At 37.3% G+C, this 13760-nt stretch overlaps 1 protein-coding gene across 9 annotated transcripts in view; it reads left to right on the top strand.

The window, feature by feature from the left end:
* The window catches only part of LOC103472465 (CUB and sushi domain-containing protein 3-like), a 393820-nt gene that overhangs the window by 144186 nt on the left and 235874 nt on the right, over window positions 1-13760 (top strand). For all 9 annotated transcript variants that reach the window (XR_014089825.1, XM_081612755.1, XM_017307525.2 and 6 more), the window contains one exon: window positions 4515-4712. Coding sequence is in view for 8 of the 9 variants with exons in the window: in XM_081612755.1 (XP_081468881.1) it covers window positions 4515-4712 (198 nt within the window). In the remaining variant the exon portion in view is untranslated. The remainder of the gene's footprint in view (window positions 1-4514; window positions 4713-13760) is intronic.

The following is a 13760-nucleotide window of genomic DNA, read 5'->3' as shown; positions in this document are numbered from 1 at the left end:
CAAGATAGCTTTTTCATGCATTTTTTATATTTACGCTGTATAATTCTAACTTGCTTTATTTTGGGATTAGTAATGCGCCCATTAGGCGTCTGCAGGTTGTGCTAAATGCTGCAACACTGCTTAACTGGAACAAGAAGGTCTTAACACATTACCCCATTTTTACTTCTCTCCACTGGTTGCCTGTACATTTCAAGATCCATTTTAAAGTTCTTTTATTTTCTCTTCATGGCCTGATGTCACTTTGGGAGGAAGTGATCAAAAAACCTTGGACTCGAGGCTTTGGACTGTATACACTGTGCAAATGATTCTGTCCACCTGGATACCACTGCTGATATGACCCAGAGTCTATAAATATCCGTAACTGATGCAGTGTCATTGGACCAGGGAATAGGTGCAGATTGTATCCTTTCCAGGTGTTAGAGTAAATTGGTGATTTTTCTCCTGTAGGAAAAAAGGCTTGAAGGAAGGCTGGAGGAAGGGTGGGGGCAAATGAGGCAGAAAATAAAGGAAGGTTTATTATAAAGATGATGGAACGCAGGCTGAAATTGAAATGGCTAAAATGGCTTTACGTTGTCAATAGCGTATTTTCAAATGAATAGAAACTTCTCTCTGCTTGTGTGTAAGTGTGAGTGTTGGTGAAAGTAAATGTGTGCCTGATAGGATACTGAAGAACAAACATTCTGACACTGAGTGGGGCCATGCTGACTTGCTAAATCGATAGGCCAACAGGTCACGACACCAGGCCAACCTGACATCCAATCACAATACAACACAAGGGATCGCCACAGTGATGGATGACCCTTGTTGTGTTTGCGTGGGTGTGTGTGTGTGTGTGTGTGTGTGTGTGTGTGGACCCATGTGTTTTTATCCAAGTGTGTCTCATCAGTGTATGTTTCTCTGTCACTGTGTGTGTTGAGATAAGTAGGGTGGTGGTTGGAAGGATTTCTCTGAGGGTCTTTAGCAAAACCGTTTGCCTCTGGCTGTCTTTTTTTTTCCCAGTTTATGCTCTGTGTGGACTAAAACAAAGGATAACTTCAAACCAAAAGCTTTCAGAATGCGTTTTTCTTCATCTTCATCTTTAGAAATATACAGTTGAAACTAGATATTCAGATATTTACATACACCAAATCAAATAAAGGCACATACAATTTTTTTTCTCATTATCTGAAGTCAGATGAGATTGAACTTCTCTTGTTTTATGTAAGCTAGAATGATCAAAGTTATCTCAATTTGGTAAATGTCAGAAAACTTACAGAGAAAATATTTTGGAGATTCTTTTTGTAACTTTTTTTGGAATTAAAAAGTGTACATATATTTTGTCAGCATCAGGAATAATTGTATTTTAAATGGTATGATTGGAGTCAAATCTTTTGAGTTTCCTTCCACAAACTTCTCACAATAGTGTGCTGGACTTTTGGATCATTCTTCCCAACAGAAAAGGTCCAACTTGCACTCACCTTTTTGGTTTTACCTACGACTCCTTCATATTTTTGAGATCAGGGCTTTGTGATGGGCACATTAAAACTTTGACTTTGTTGTCCTTAAGTGACTTTATGACCACTTTGGCTGTATGTTTAGGGTCATTAAGCATTGGGAATACTAATCTATGGCCAAGCTTTAACTGGCTGATGTCTTTAGATGTTGCATCAGCATTTCTACGTAATGTTCTTTCCTTATAATTCTACCTATTTTATGAAGCGTACCAGTTTATTCTGCAGCAAAACAGCACCACAACATGATGCCCCCACCCCCATGATACTTGATACCCTTGTTAAAAAAAGTGTTCCAGTTTTTCCTCCAAATGTAACAACGGTTTTTATGGCCAAGCAGCTCCACTTTAGTTTAATCAGACCACAGGACATGGCTCCAAAAATTAAGATCTTTGTCTTTGTTGGCATTTGCAAACTGCAATCTGACTTTTTATATTCCTTTAATACTTTAATCTTCTGGGACACAGAACCAAGTTGGAGTGGAATGATTGGATATTCCCATCATGACTTGCATGTCATTGTTTAAACAGATTATAGCGGCATCCTGATATCCTGGCTGATTTCTTTTGACTTTCCACTTGTGTTACTAGAAAGTAGTGTAGCTTTAAGATACGTCCACACGTGTGCCTCCAATTAACTCAAATACATCAGTTAACCCATCTACTTTAACAAAAGTTACAATGTTCTTTGCTGTTTTTGTTGAGTTAAAGTGTTATGGTCACTTCAGGACAGGACAGCAGTTTTTCATATAACTTCAGTCTATCTTTAGATCACCCCACTCAACCCCCAGCCTACCTTTGGAAAAAAAAAAGTTTATTCAGCCAATCTTGATGAGCAAACCTTTACTTTTACATAATCCAGACAATCTAACTTTTCCCTTTAATTTTAAGATGTGACAGAGCAGTGAAATGCTGATTAAAGCCTAAATTGTGACCAGAATACTAAATTACACCTACCTAGAGAAAAATTGACATTTATTTTTTCGTTTTCAGTGTTTATAGGAGAAACTTGCAGCTCCACCTTTACCTCCCAAGTTTTAATTAGAAGCCTCGTTTGCAGATCTGTTGAATTCTTTCCGTCCTGCTTTCCTTTCTCTCAGTTTTGCCCTATTCACTCCATCTGTCCTTCTAGTTTCATAGTTCTATCTGTCATGATGGCTATCGTTTGTTCCAGCACCTCTTCCTGACGCCCCTACCACCACCTCTCTCATCTTTCTCTCTCTGTGTTGTTGCCTCCCCCTCACCCAATCTGTCTGGTTGCTGCTCCAACCCACCCCAGCCTTCTATCTGTCTGAATAGTTTCATAGTTGTATCAATCAAGTTCAAACTATAAGACTGGAGTTGCTCCCCGTGCTCTCATCTAAGTCTCGGTTTATGGCTTGTGATGCCTCTTCACCCACTCGCTCCAGGTCTTTGCGTCTGTGTATGTGGATGTTTATGTGAGCACAGTTGTCCTTGCATTTTTCAATGAGAGCTGAAAATGGATCCAGAGGGGCAAATATTAATGCTTTACTTCTTTTGTATAAGGTTATTTACTCTAATGTGATTCCAATGTAAGTGCTTGCTTTGCAGCTAACATGCTTAGCTGTATATAATGCACCAAACCAAAACTTAATGTACATTTAGCACAAAGCGTAGGGTAACAGTAATGTTTTGCCAATGTGGTGAATTGCATTTCTATTTTCTTACCATCCGTCTTTCTATGCATCTCTTCCTGGCTTGTCGGTCACATTCAGGCCTTCTCAGTTGTGTGATGTTGTGCCTTTCAATAGTAAGAGTGAAGTTGCTCATTAGAGATAGCTTTGAGTAGTATGCATGCAGCAAGTTTTCCAATCAAAGACTATGTTATAATGTATATTAAAAGTCCATGAACAGGTATTTAATCAATAAGATTAAGTGAGCTCTGATTTTGCTCATCTTTTCATCTGGTGTCTCCTACATCAAGCTGTAGGAGACATGACCTAATGATTGGGAGAGCACAATATTCCACATTTAGCTGTAACTTGAGATTCATGTTGTGAAGCTGTAAAATCAGGGAACATTCAGAGCTTCAAATATCTGACAAAGTCAAAAAAAACATCCGACAAAGTCTTTATTTATATAAATATATGCAACAGCAGCAAATGTAGAAAAAAACAGCAACAAGAACACTGTCAAACACAACAACACTGACAAGGTCAACCTTGTTTCTTTCAATAACACACTTCTAAATTTTGAACATTGCTTGAGCTCGTGTGACCGAAAAGTGAATCAGTTGACCCAGTTTGACCTCCACTAAGGATCTGATGAGCTTTCCTTGAAATCACAGGCCAATTCTCCACCTAAAAGAAGGCTTTTATTGATGCTGAATGAATAACCATGAGATTGCATTTGCATGTGATCCGAGGAACAAAAAACATAACAAGTGAGTTATGAATTGTCCATTCTTGTAATTTAAGTGCCTGTAAAATCTGTACATTCCAGACTATAGTTTTCTGCCACCTTCACCACATTATGAAACATCCCCACCAGTCTACAGGACAAAAAAAAGCTTGCTTTAAGCAAATATTCAATTAGAACATTGAATAAATGACTCCTTTGTCACTTTTATCATATGTTAATTTCAGATTTGTTTTTTCGAGGGGGACAGGAGTGAAGGAGAATTTATAATCTCAAACTGATGGACAATGTGTTTGAAGGTTGTTTTCAATAAATTGCTCACTCGGTTTTCAATTTCTACTTTTTGCAATTTGAAACTTACAAAAGTAAATGCTATCTTAGTGGAGCCAGACTAAATGATGGACTTCATCATTTGCCATTTCTGACCAATAAACAGGAATACTACTACTGTCCAGGGTGAATGAGGATTGAGGTAAATCCTAATGAAAGACTTAGCAGTTTAAGCACATAACCTTTTGTATGTAAGGAAAAAGAAACTGATTTACTGATTCAATAAATGTTTGATTTTTTTTTTTTTTTTGTTAAATTTTAAGAAATGCTGAGTCTGAATTAATTAATTTTTTTCTGTTTTGTCTTTCTTTCACAGAACTACACAGTACATCTTGTGGGAATCCAGGTGTTCCACCAAAAGCGGTGCTAAGTAGTGGTGGCCGCTTCGCTGTAGGAGACCGGGTGCAATACAGCTGCGTCCCTGGTTACGTCTTAGACGGTCACGCCACGCTCACATGCATAACCAATGCAGCAAACATTGCAGTCTGGGATTTTCCGGCTCCTCTTTGTCGAGGTAAGCATAAGATATCAGCACTTTTGGTGTGCATGAATTATGAAGAGTTTATTTTATTCTAAAACCGTGCTCTCTAAAAATACAGCACAATGCGGCCAAAAATCCTAAAAAAAAAAGAAATGCTACATGAAATGTGTTGATTTGCAGTTGTTACAAAATTGTTGGGAACATACTCAGAATATATAGTCGTGTAGAAAAATTGGATAACTCAATTAAATATTGAGTTGTTGATTAAGAAACAAAGGATTTACAAAGAATGTAAAAATAGATTACTGTTCGAAATAAGGGAGGACACCCTGATCTCTAACAGCGAGTCCGACAGCTATTGGTTAAAACGACTCCTGTAAAATGCTACTTGTTGCTTCTTTGATTTATAAAAAATACTTGGTGGAATAACTGGTGCGCTTCCAGTCATTCTCATGCAGCAGGTCCAATTTCTGCTTCAGTTTTTTTTTTTTTTAACAAATGTTTACACATTTTCTTCCAAGCCCCTCTGACACACAAGGGGATTCATGTCGCATCTTATGACGTAAATTTTGCCAGGTCCTAAAGCATTGAAGAATCCCCCAAACCATATCGATTTCACTTCTATGCCTCACAGCTGGAATGGGGTTCTTGCCTTGTAATGCTGCATTTGGTTTATTCAAAACATGTGCTCTATTATGTTGTATGAATAATTACATTCTAGACATTGTAATTATTTACAAACCCATTCCATGAACATTATTAATTTAGAAATCCTGGGCCTCTCCTAGGAGATGACAGTTAAACCGGAAAGGAAAGGCATGCATCTCATATCAACAGTTGCACGATGCCTGCTGTTGGTCCCATGATGACAAAATCTTGGGGTTTCTGAATACTTAGGAGTATTGCAGGCTGTTTTCAGGGGCGACTTGACTTGAGGGACAGATTCGGGTTTGGCGATATTTGTTTTGAATGTCTTCTACTTATAGACTATTGTCTATGTAGTGCAATGAAACCCCTTTAAAAATCTTAAGCTACTAAAGCGCCAACATTCTATCTGAAACCCTAAGACAGCGCGCTAGAGTTCGAAATGTAACAGTACGCTAAATTCAGTCCATGTGGTTTAGACAAGGCTAACCTGCCTCATAATAAGTATGTTCTCATCATGTAAACCTTATGTAAAAAAAAAAAAAAAAAAAAAATCAAGAAGTCTCTTAATTTATTCTTTATCAGAATTAGCATTTTCTATCACAAATTTTCAAAACAAAATTTTAAATATATTCTTCGGCTTCACATTACCCTTGTTGAAATCAACAATAATTGTCTGTATAAGTTGACTTGCGGAGGGTTTCTTAATTTCTCCACGACTATATAGCTCCTAAATTTTTTAGAGTAAAAAAATCGAACAGTTTTAGAATAAAACTCTTTGTGAATGTGTGTGGACATTGTGTGTGTAAATGTGACAGGAAGACAGACCGACTACAGATGTATGCATGTGAATGTTTCAGAGACACCAAAGAGGTTTTTGTGTCTGAGTGTTCCTTCATCCCCCCCCACTGATCAGCGATGTGTGTGGGAGACAGGCCTGTATGTGAGATATATCATATGGCAAGCTTTATTTTTAGATTTTACATACATTACCTTGTTTCATCCCACTGTGGAGTTCCAATGCTTTGTAGGCGGATGCAAAATTAAACATGTCAGCGCCAGAAGGCACAGAAGATATAGGTGTGTTGATGCTGTGAGCTTTAGAGATGAGGTCTGTTTTGATTATGTAAAAGTAGCAGGAAGATTTAAATTAACACAAACATTTATTATTAGTATTATTGTTATTAATATCTCCAGTTACGTTTAGTTTATTTTAGCTATTTTGCTGTTTTTACGTCTACATTTCAAAGACAAATATATTCTCTTAACGGGAAAATTAAAAAGATTTATAAACGGTCATGTGCTGCCGTGGTGGTGCCAGTGCATGACCTTGTCTCTGTTGGTGTGCCCCAGGGCAGCTGTGGCTACTATCCAGTAGCTTGCCACCCGTCAGTGTGTGAATGTGCATGAACGATTGACTGCGGGAATGTATCGCGAAGCGCTTTGGGGTTCTCTGGACTCGATAAAGTGCAATACAAGTACAAGTGAATTACCCTTTACCGCACAGTACAATTAACAAACAAACATCTGTCCCAGTTTTATCGCTGCCAAATAAGTTAATTCGTCACCAAGTGAGCTGTTCAGCACACAAAATACACATCTGACAGTGTTTCAACAATTCTGACATGGTCTCTATGCCAGCATTCCCATGGCACCAAAGCAGGTGTGTTTTATCTTTTTTTTTCTGAACTGGAAAGAAGAGTGATCAAAGTGATGGAAATGGAGCTTGGTATCCTACAGAAAGCAGGAGTATGATGTAAGGCTTCCAATGCCTTACATGAAAAGAAATGCGCCGTTCAGAGATCTAAATAAGAAAGCAATCAACATTAAAGACAAGCAAAGCTGTTGACTTGCTTGACTTGTAATTATTTTATCTGCCAGAATTAAGAAATTGGTATTCTACAGTGTGGCTACAAAAAACGGTTTAACACTTCATACACCTCCCACTTCTTATCTTCCTTCATCGACAATATTTAAAATTTTTGAAGTCGTGTTTCAGATTAAATTTATGTTTTCACTGCCAAGGTCTCCTACAGATAACATTTACAATATGTTTTACTGCAAGCTCATTAAAACAAACCATATATGCATTACTCTGAGTAGCTGAGTGGTACTTCATTATGATTATGAAAACATATATGCCTCAGACTTCGGGCTGAAAAGAAGTCACACTACTTCATCTGGACACCTCAGTTAGGATAAAAGAGGGTAATATCTGAAATCATTTTCCTCGCTAAAAAGGACAAGCACTGGTTGACCCGTAACATCAGTGCAAAGACACGTCCATGTGGCGCTCGGAGGGAATGCGTCCTTTAAAAAGAAAAAATAAAATTTTTTGGTGACGACATCAACAATTATATGTTTTGTTTCACATACCAAACTTGAGATCTGTCATATTAAACCAGTGGTCTTTCATGAAGTTTTTTAAAATATTTATTAACTCTTAAAATTATCCATCCCGTTAATTTTAAGGGATTGAACGTTATTCACATTATTTCACATCACAATGTATTTCTACCTCTGTTTGCTGCAGAGGCCACATAGATGGACAAGACGTTTGTTCACGACCTTTATTGATCTGAATTTATACTATCCATTTCTCTACTACACACATAAAAGACTTTAGGTGTTTAGAAACTATGCATTTCACATAGATCCAAATGCCTTTGCTCCTCCTAAGTGCATTCTGGTTGTAGATCTGAGAGGTAGCCTAGTATTATTGAGAGGAAGACCTTCAACACAGAAGAGAGGGCACTTGAATCGTCATCACTTTTAGATAGCATCTGCAAATTGATTCGCAGTATTGACTTTACCTCGTTTCCTCTTTAGTAATTCAATTTTTTTTAAATAAAATGAGACAAACCAGAGAACTGCTGTGCCAAAATCTAATGTTGCAGTATTTAGTAAGAGTTGCAGTCCTGAGAAAATTGCATTTAAAGCTAATCATTTGTTGTGCCACTTTTAGCAGCATCAAGCATTAGCAATGGATGACAGAGTCTATTAAGTCACTGTGACCCACTTTTCTTTGTAGAATTGTTTTAGTCCATCTTATTCTGGATTTGAAAGATAGCACATTTCCCACAAAGATTTAAAAATCAAATTTTACATACAGAAAAAACTTATTTTGGAGATTTGTAAAATTAGTCGGTTTGAAGAAGTTAAAATGTCATGGCTCCTCTTTCCACTATACCACAAAAGAATAATTTTAGGTAGTAATTGTTGATGGAAAGTAAAAAAAAAGAATTAACAAACTGCTGATGGTCCAATTCTTGTAAGGCACAACAGACCCGAGCAGAGTTATTATCAAGCCATCAGCTTTTTAATTACATGTGTTGGTAAATTACAAGTACAGATTTGGATACACTTCGACAGCTGTCAAGCATTTACATTTTACACTCCGCAACAGGTAATGTCCATTCATCTACAATTGTCAAACTACACCAAATATCACTCTGACTTGCATTATTTGTAAGTGAAGATGTTAATGTGGTTTTAGTCTTTGGGTTCGGGTGCAAAAGTGAAGAGGTCAGTGCAGAGAATAATAAGTAGAAAGGTCAAGGATTCAATATCCAACTGTAACACTGCCTACTATTTTAGCTCACTGTAAAACACTTTTATTGAACTCAGATCCAGCTATTATGTATCTACCTGACTTTTTGATGTTCTATAAAATCATAAAACTTTAGAATACTGCACTCCAGTGAGTGTTTGTCAATTAATGTGGGAAACATACCACACACGTGCTCAACTTCCACCAAATTTACTTCGGTGCTACTCAAATATTCTGCCTGCACTGTTGTTGATTTACTCACCTTGGTATTACAAAGGCTTGATTTAGCACAGCAGTAACATGAATTTCCAACCAGTTCAGCAATACATTTACTTGACCAGTTGTACATGTTCTGGATGTAATATTAATGTTTCACACTCAGATGAAAGGAAAAGGAACATTGACATTGTTTAAAAAGTAACTTATACAGCAGACTTGCATTGTTTATCCCTCTTAACACTCAATATCAAATCAGAATGAATCAAAACAGTACACATACTTGAGACGTGTACATAACATGACCTTATATTTTGCAAAGTACATCATTTCTTTGCATCTAAATACACCAAAATAGTTTAGAATGTCCAACACTAGTTAGAACAACTTTACTAACTTGTTGAAATGATTCAACTGATGCTTGTTAGTTGACTAATTTTAATTTTTATTAACTTTATACATGTTAAGCCACATCAAAAATAATGTCATTTTGGGAAACTTTGTAAAAAAAAAAAGTGTCAATTTCTACTTATTGACCAGTTAGGCTATCAAATACAGTCTAAATCATTGCATTTAATCCGGGTATTCTCAGTATGATCCAATTGCAATTGTTTTTGAGACTTTTACTTCATGGTGTGATTAATTTCAACTTAAAATACAAGGATGAATTTTGTCATATAAATGTTACAAAAAATGTAAACTTTAAGTCTGTATCGCTAATCCTTGATTGTACATTCTGAACATGTCTGAGATGCCACAGTATTACTAAACTGGTAATACAGTCACATCAATACATAAACATAGAAAAATCTCATACAAACATAAGACATGCATTTTCCATTAACTGAGAGATAACAGAAGTATTATCCAGTTGTAGTAAGAACAGTTAGCTGTTTCTCGATCCTATCATAAAAGATAAAGCTTGTCTGACAAACAAGGGAAGTTTTTGTTGGGTTTTTTTGGGGGGAAAAAAATTATTTTGCTGTAAATTCAATGATAAAATGTTATAAGAGATGTGTTTTTTTGCTTGTTTGTTTTTTTTTCCTTGGATGTGACCTGTTACTGAGCAACAGAAACACACCGGAAACTGTAAAAGGCATGTAATGGCGTACTAAAATGTTGCCCAGCAATAGTGGAGCAGTAAACTGTAATTTTGAGGATAGAGGAGGAAGGAAGAGAGGCGGGAGGAGATTGCAAAAGAAGCAGAGAAGCAAATGGCAACTTGTCAGTGCTGGATTAGCAATGTCTCTGTCTTTCTGTCAGTAAGGCTAAGAGGAGCTAAGCTACTAATTTGTTCACACCACCTCAGAAACACACATCTACAACTATTTACAACCCCTGTCAATTACACATCACACTTACACACACAAGCACAGAAAAATAACCCCCATACACACAGCATGGAGTCACATACAGTTTGTGGTTGTGCATGCTGACACCTAGAGGCATTCATACCGACTGTAATAGCTTTCGATCAATTATTCAGTCATGCAATCAAATGCCTGGAGATGCAGTGCTCTTAGCTGTTGCACCACTAATATGCTTTCTCTCTTTCTGTGAATATGTGATTCATTAATCTTGTCTCTTTACATTACATGCTGCGCTTAAATTATCGTACATTATTCATGGATATTTTTTTTGTTTTTAAATTAAACCCATATTCAGGAAAAAAAAAAAATGGCTGCTCTCTCTTCAGTATAATCTGTGACCTGTATGGTCAGCAGCTGATCTAGGCGAATGCCCTTTTTAATGACGAACAACCGAACATATCCGTTCACAGGTGGTTCACGTGCATTAAATAACGTAACAGATTTTCAGGAAGGGATTTGTGCGAAAAATAAGCAGCACAAATCACTCACCAATGTTTATTAATTAGAAAAGATGTTACACTGTAATTGCTTACCTCTAAAACGTGCTTAAAAATCAGATTGCAAATCTTCTGATTAACGGCTTGCATGGTAATGTTGAGAAGGCCTCTAATGACAATTTTACAACAGAATACTATGATATTGTGTGGATTCAGTCATGAATCTCGGTCTGCTTCCCAACAAACTCTGTTGTGGTCTCGCGTCTGATCTGAACCAACTGCAGGAAAGGCATGTCTTTTTGGACTTCATGAGCCACTGCTCCTGGGCATTATGGTAAAAAATGATCCCTTCAGTGTTGCTAACGCTACTACAGCACGCACTGAAAACTTGATCCAAAGTTTTCTGCTTAGCAATGCTGCTGGCAGCATGTTATGGGTCAGGGGGGCACAGAGCATCTCATCTCATTCAGCTTGCAACAGCATTCCAAAATCCAAAGTACCGCATCACGAAGTCTGGGTTGCGTGAGCTGGTCTAGACTTTCAGAAGGCTGCAGGGGTTTTAACAAGAGCACAAACGCGCATAACAGATATGCAGCACGCATGTCTTCCAAAGTTTGTTTTTCCGGGACTGTGATCTGTCCCGACCCCTTCATTTTTGTTCAACGCGAGCAATCTTCACCCGCATGGCTTTATTTATAAATCATTTTATGTTTCGAATAAAAAAACCTGCAATGTAAAAGCAAACCCCACCAAACAAGCAAAATAAATAAATAAAGTCCACTTTGAGTCCGGACCAAAACATGTTTGGGTGAATACACCTTTAGACTCTGGATCACTAGAGTCTGATGAAGAACCTTTATCCTGACCAAAAAAAAAATGACTCTCATAAATTTTTCATTGTCCAATTTTAGGTCATTTTAGTAGAAAATAATGCTGGTTAACTTCTGTGTATCTATCTACCAGTCACCAGTAAAATTGCTGTGATCGTTCAAATAGTGTTCCAGACATAGAATATTTGCGTAAATATTTATTTATTTATATTTATTTAATATTTATTATATTCCGTGTTAGTGTGTTAAAATACCTGTGCATCTCTCCATTTTAAAGAAAAGCCTCTGCCATAACTGTGTTTGAACACCTATGACTGACTGTGAGCCCGTGTCATAGGGTAAACCTACCAACTGCAAGAAAGCAGAGCAAAGGAATGGAGAACAGACAGACAGACATACAGATGAGGAGGAGGAGTTAGAGCAGGACGAGGGTTATTCTTGCTACTGAAAAAGTAATAATCTGCACCGACAAAACCTGAAATGAGACTCACTGAGAAACGGAAATGAAATGAGCATGTGTGTGGTTGTTTGTGTGTTGTCAGCATAACAAGATTCAGGCCGCTGGTTGTCTGGGCACAGGGTTTTTGTGTCCTTTGGAGTGTGCTGATCATTGGTTCAGCTCGTGTTTATGCTACCATGGTCTAATCAAGCACTTGATTTTATTTTATTTTTTTCAGTAAAGATAACACTTCAAATCTTAGTGTGCTTTAAAGAAATGCAGAATTTAGTTTCAGGCAGTTTCTGATAGTTTCTGATTCATTCAAAGCAAGATAAGCTGCTTTGATCAACTTTTTAGTTTTAAAACCTCATGACTGACATTTTGGGGTCTATAATAAACTACATGTTAATGACTAGTTATTTGCGTTGGATGGTTATTCCATCAGCCAGCTATAATGATCCTCCATAATAGTTTTTACCACCTAGTAGAGTGTTGGTGCCCCTCTTGCTGCATATGAAGTGGGAACTTTACTGAACATCTGAATGTGTGTTTCTGCCACCAAGATTTTGACTACAGGACCTTTAAATGACATGGTCGGCCTTCATTGATGGTGCATGTAGGTCCAGTACATCCTACAGAGATCTGGGCTTTGGAGAAGTCAACATCTCAAACTTCTTGAGCTCCTTAAACCCTTCCTGGACCACTTTTTTTTGGAATAGAATGAACTCTTCTGTTGAAAGAAATATCCTTTCCACACTGACTGATCTGTGGCAGAGCAGTCCCATAACCCACAAACTGTGGGGCCCATTTATTCCTGTCAAAACTAATATTCATTTTGTCTGTGGTGTAAAAACAGCTATTCATATTATACCACGTTTTAGTTCTTGGACCACTTTTATAGAGAGTGACCACTGCAGACCAGGAACTCCGTTCACATGAGGCAGTTTTGGCAATGCTCAGATCCAGTCATTTCAGGTTGTTTCATTGCTTTTGCAATCAATCTAACAGTTGATTTCAAAATTAACTATGCAAATTTGTCTTAAAAAAACTCATTTGCTGAAATCTATTTTCTGTTGTATTTTAGTGATTTCTTTGAACCATTTCATACAGTTTCTGGCTTGTTTACGTCTGAAAACGATGGATTTTCGGATGTGAAAAATTGTAAATTGACCATATAATTATTTGTACATTGTTGTCCGTTTTTGCACTGGCCTTTTGATGGACTTGTCGTCTGTCCAGGGTGCACAAATCATTTTGCATTGAAACATCTGGAAGCAGGGACAATAGCTGAAGAGCAAGTGAAGATGATGTAAGCAAGAAAATGGCTTGCGTACAAAAACACAGCTTAGCTGCAGGCCCTAAACGCCCAGATGCTATTAAGGAACATTACTTCCTAAATAGCTGTCTACAATAGGTTTTATTCAGTCTACATTTTATAAATTCCCCCGCATGTTTTTGCTCTGATCTGATTTTTGTTAATGTACAATTGGCCCCAGAAACCTTAGATTAAAGTGTAACTTCGGGGATGTATCTGAATGTCAGAATGCAGTGGAGCTGACCAGAACTCCACTGGATTGTTCGGACCTGATAGTCC

This window comes from Poecilia reticulata, chromosome 11 (assembly GCF_904066995.2).
Source record: "Poecilia reticulata chromosome 11, P_reticulata-male-v2, whole genome shotgun sequence".
Lineage (NCBI taxonomy): Eukaryota > Metazoa > Chordata > Actinopteri > Cyprinodontiformes > Poeciliidae > Poecilia > Poecilia reticulata.
This window is presented reverse-complemented; position numbering and strand designations above follow the sequence as displayed.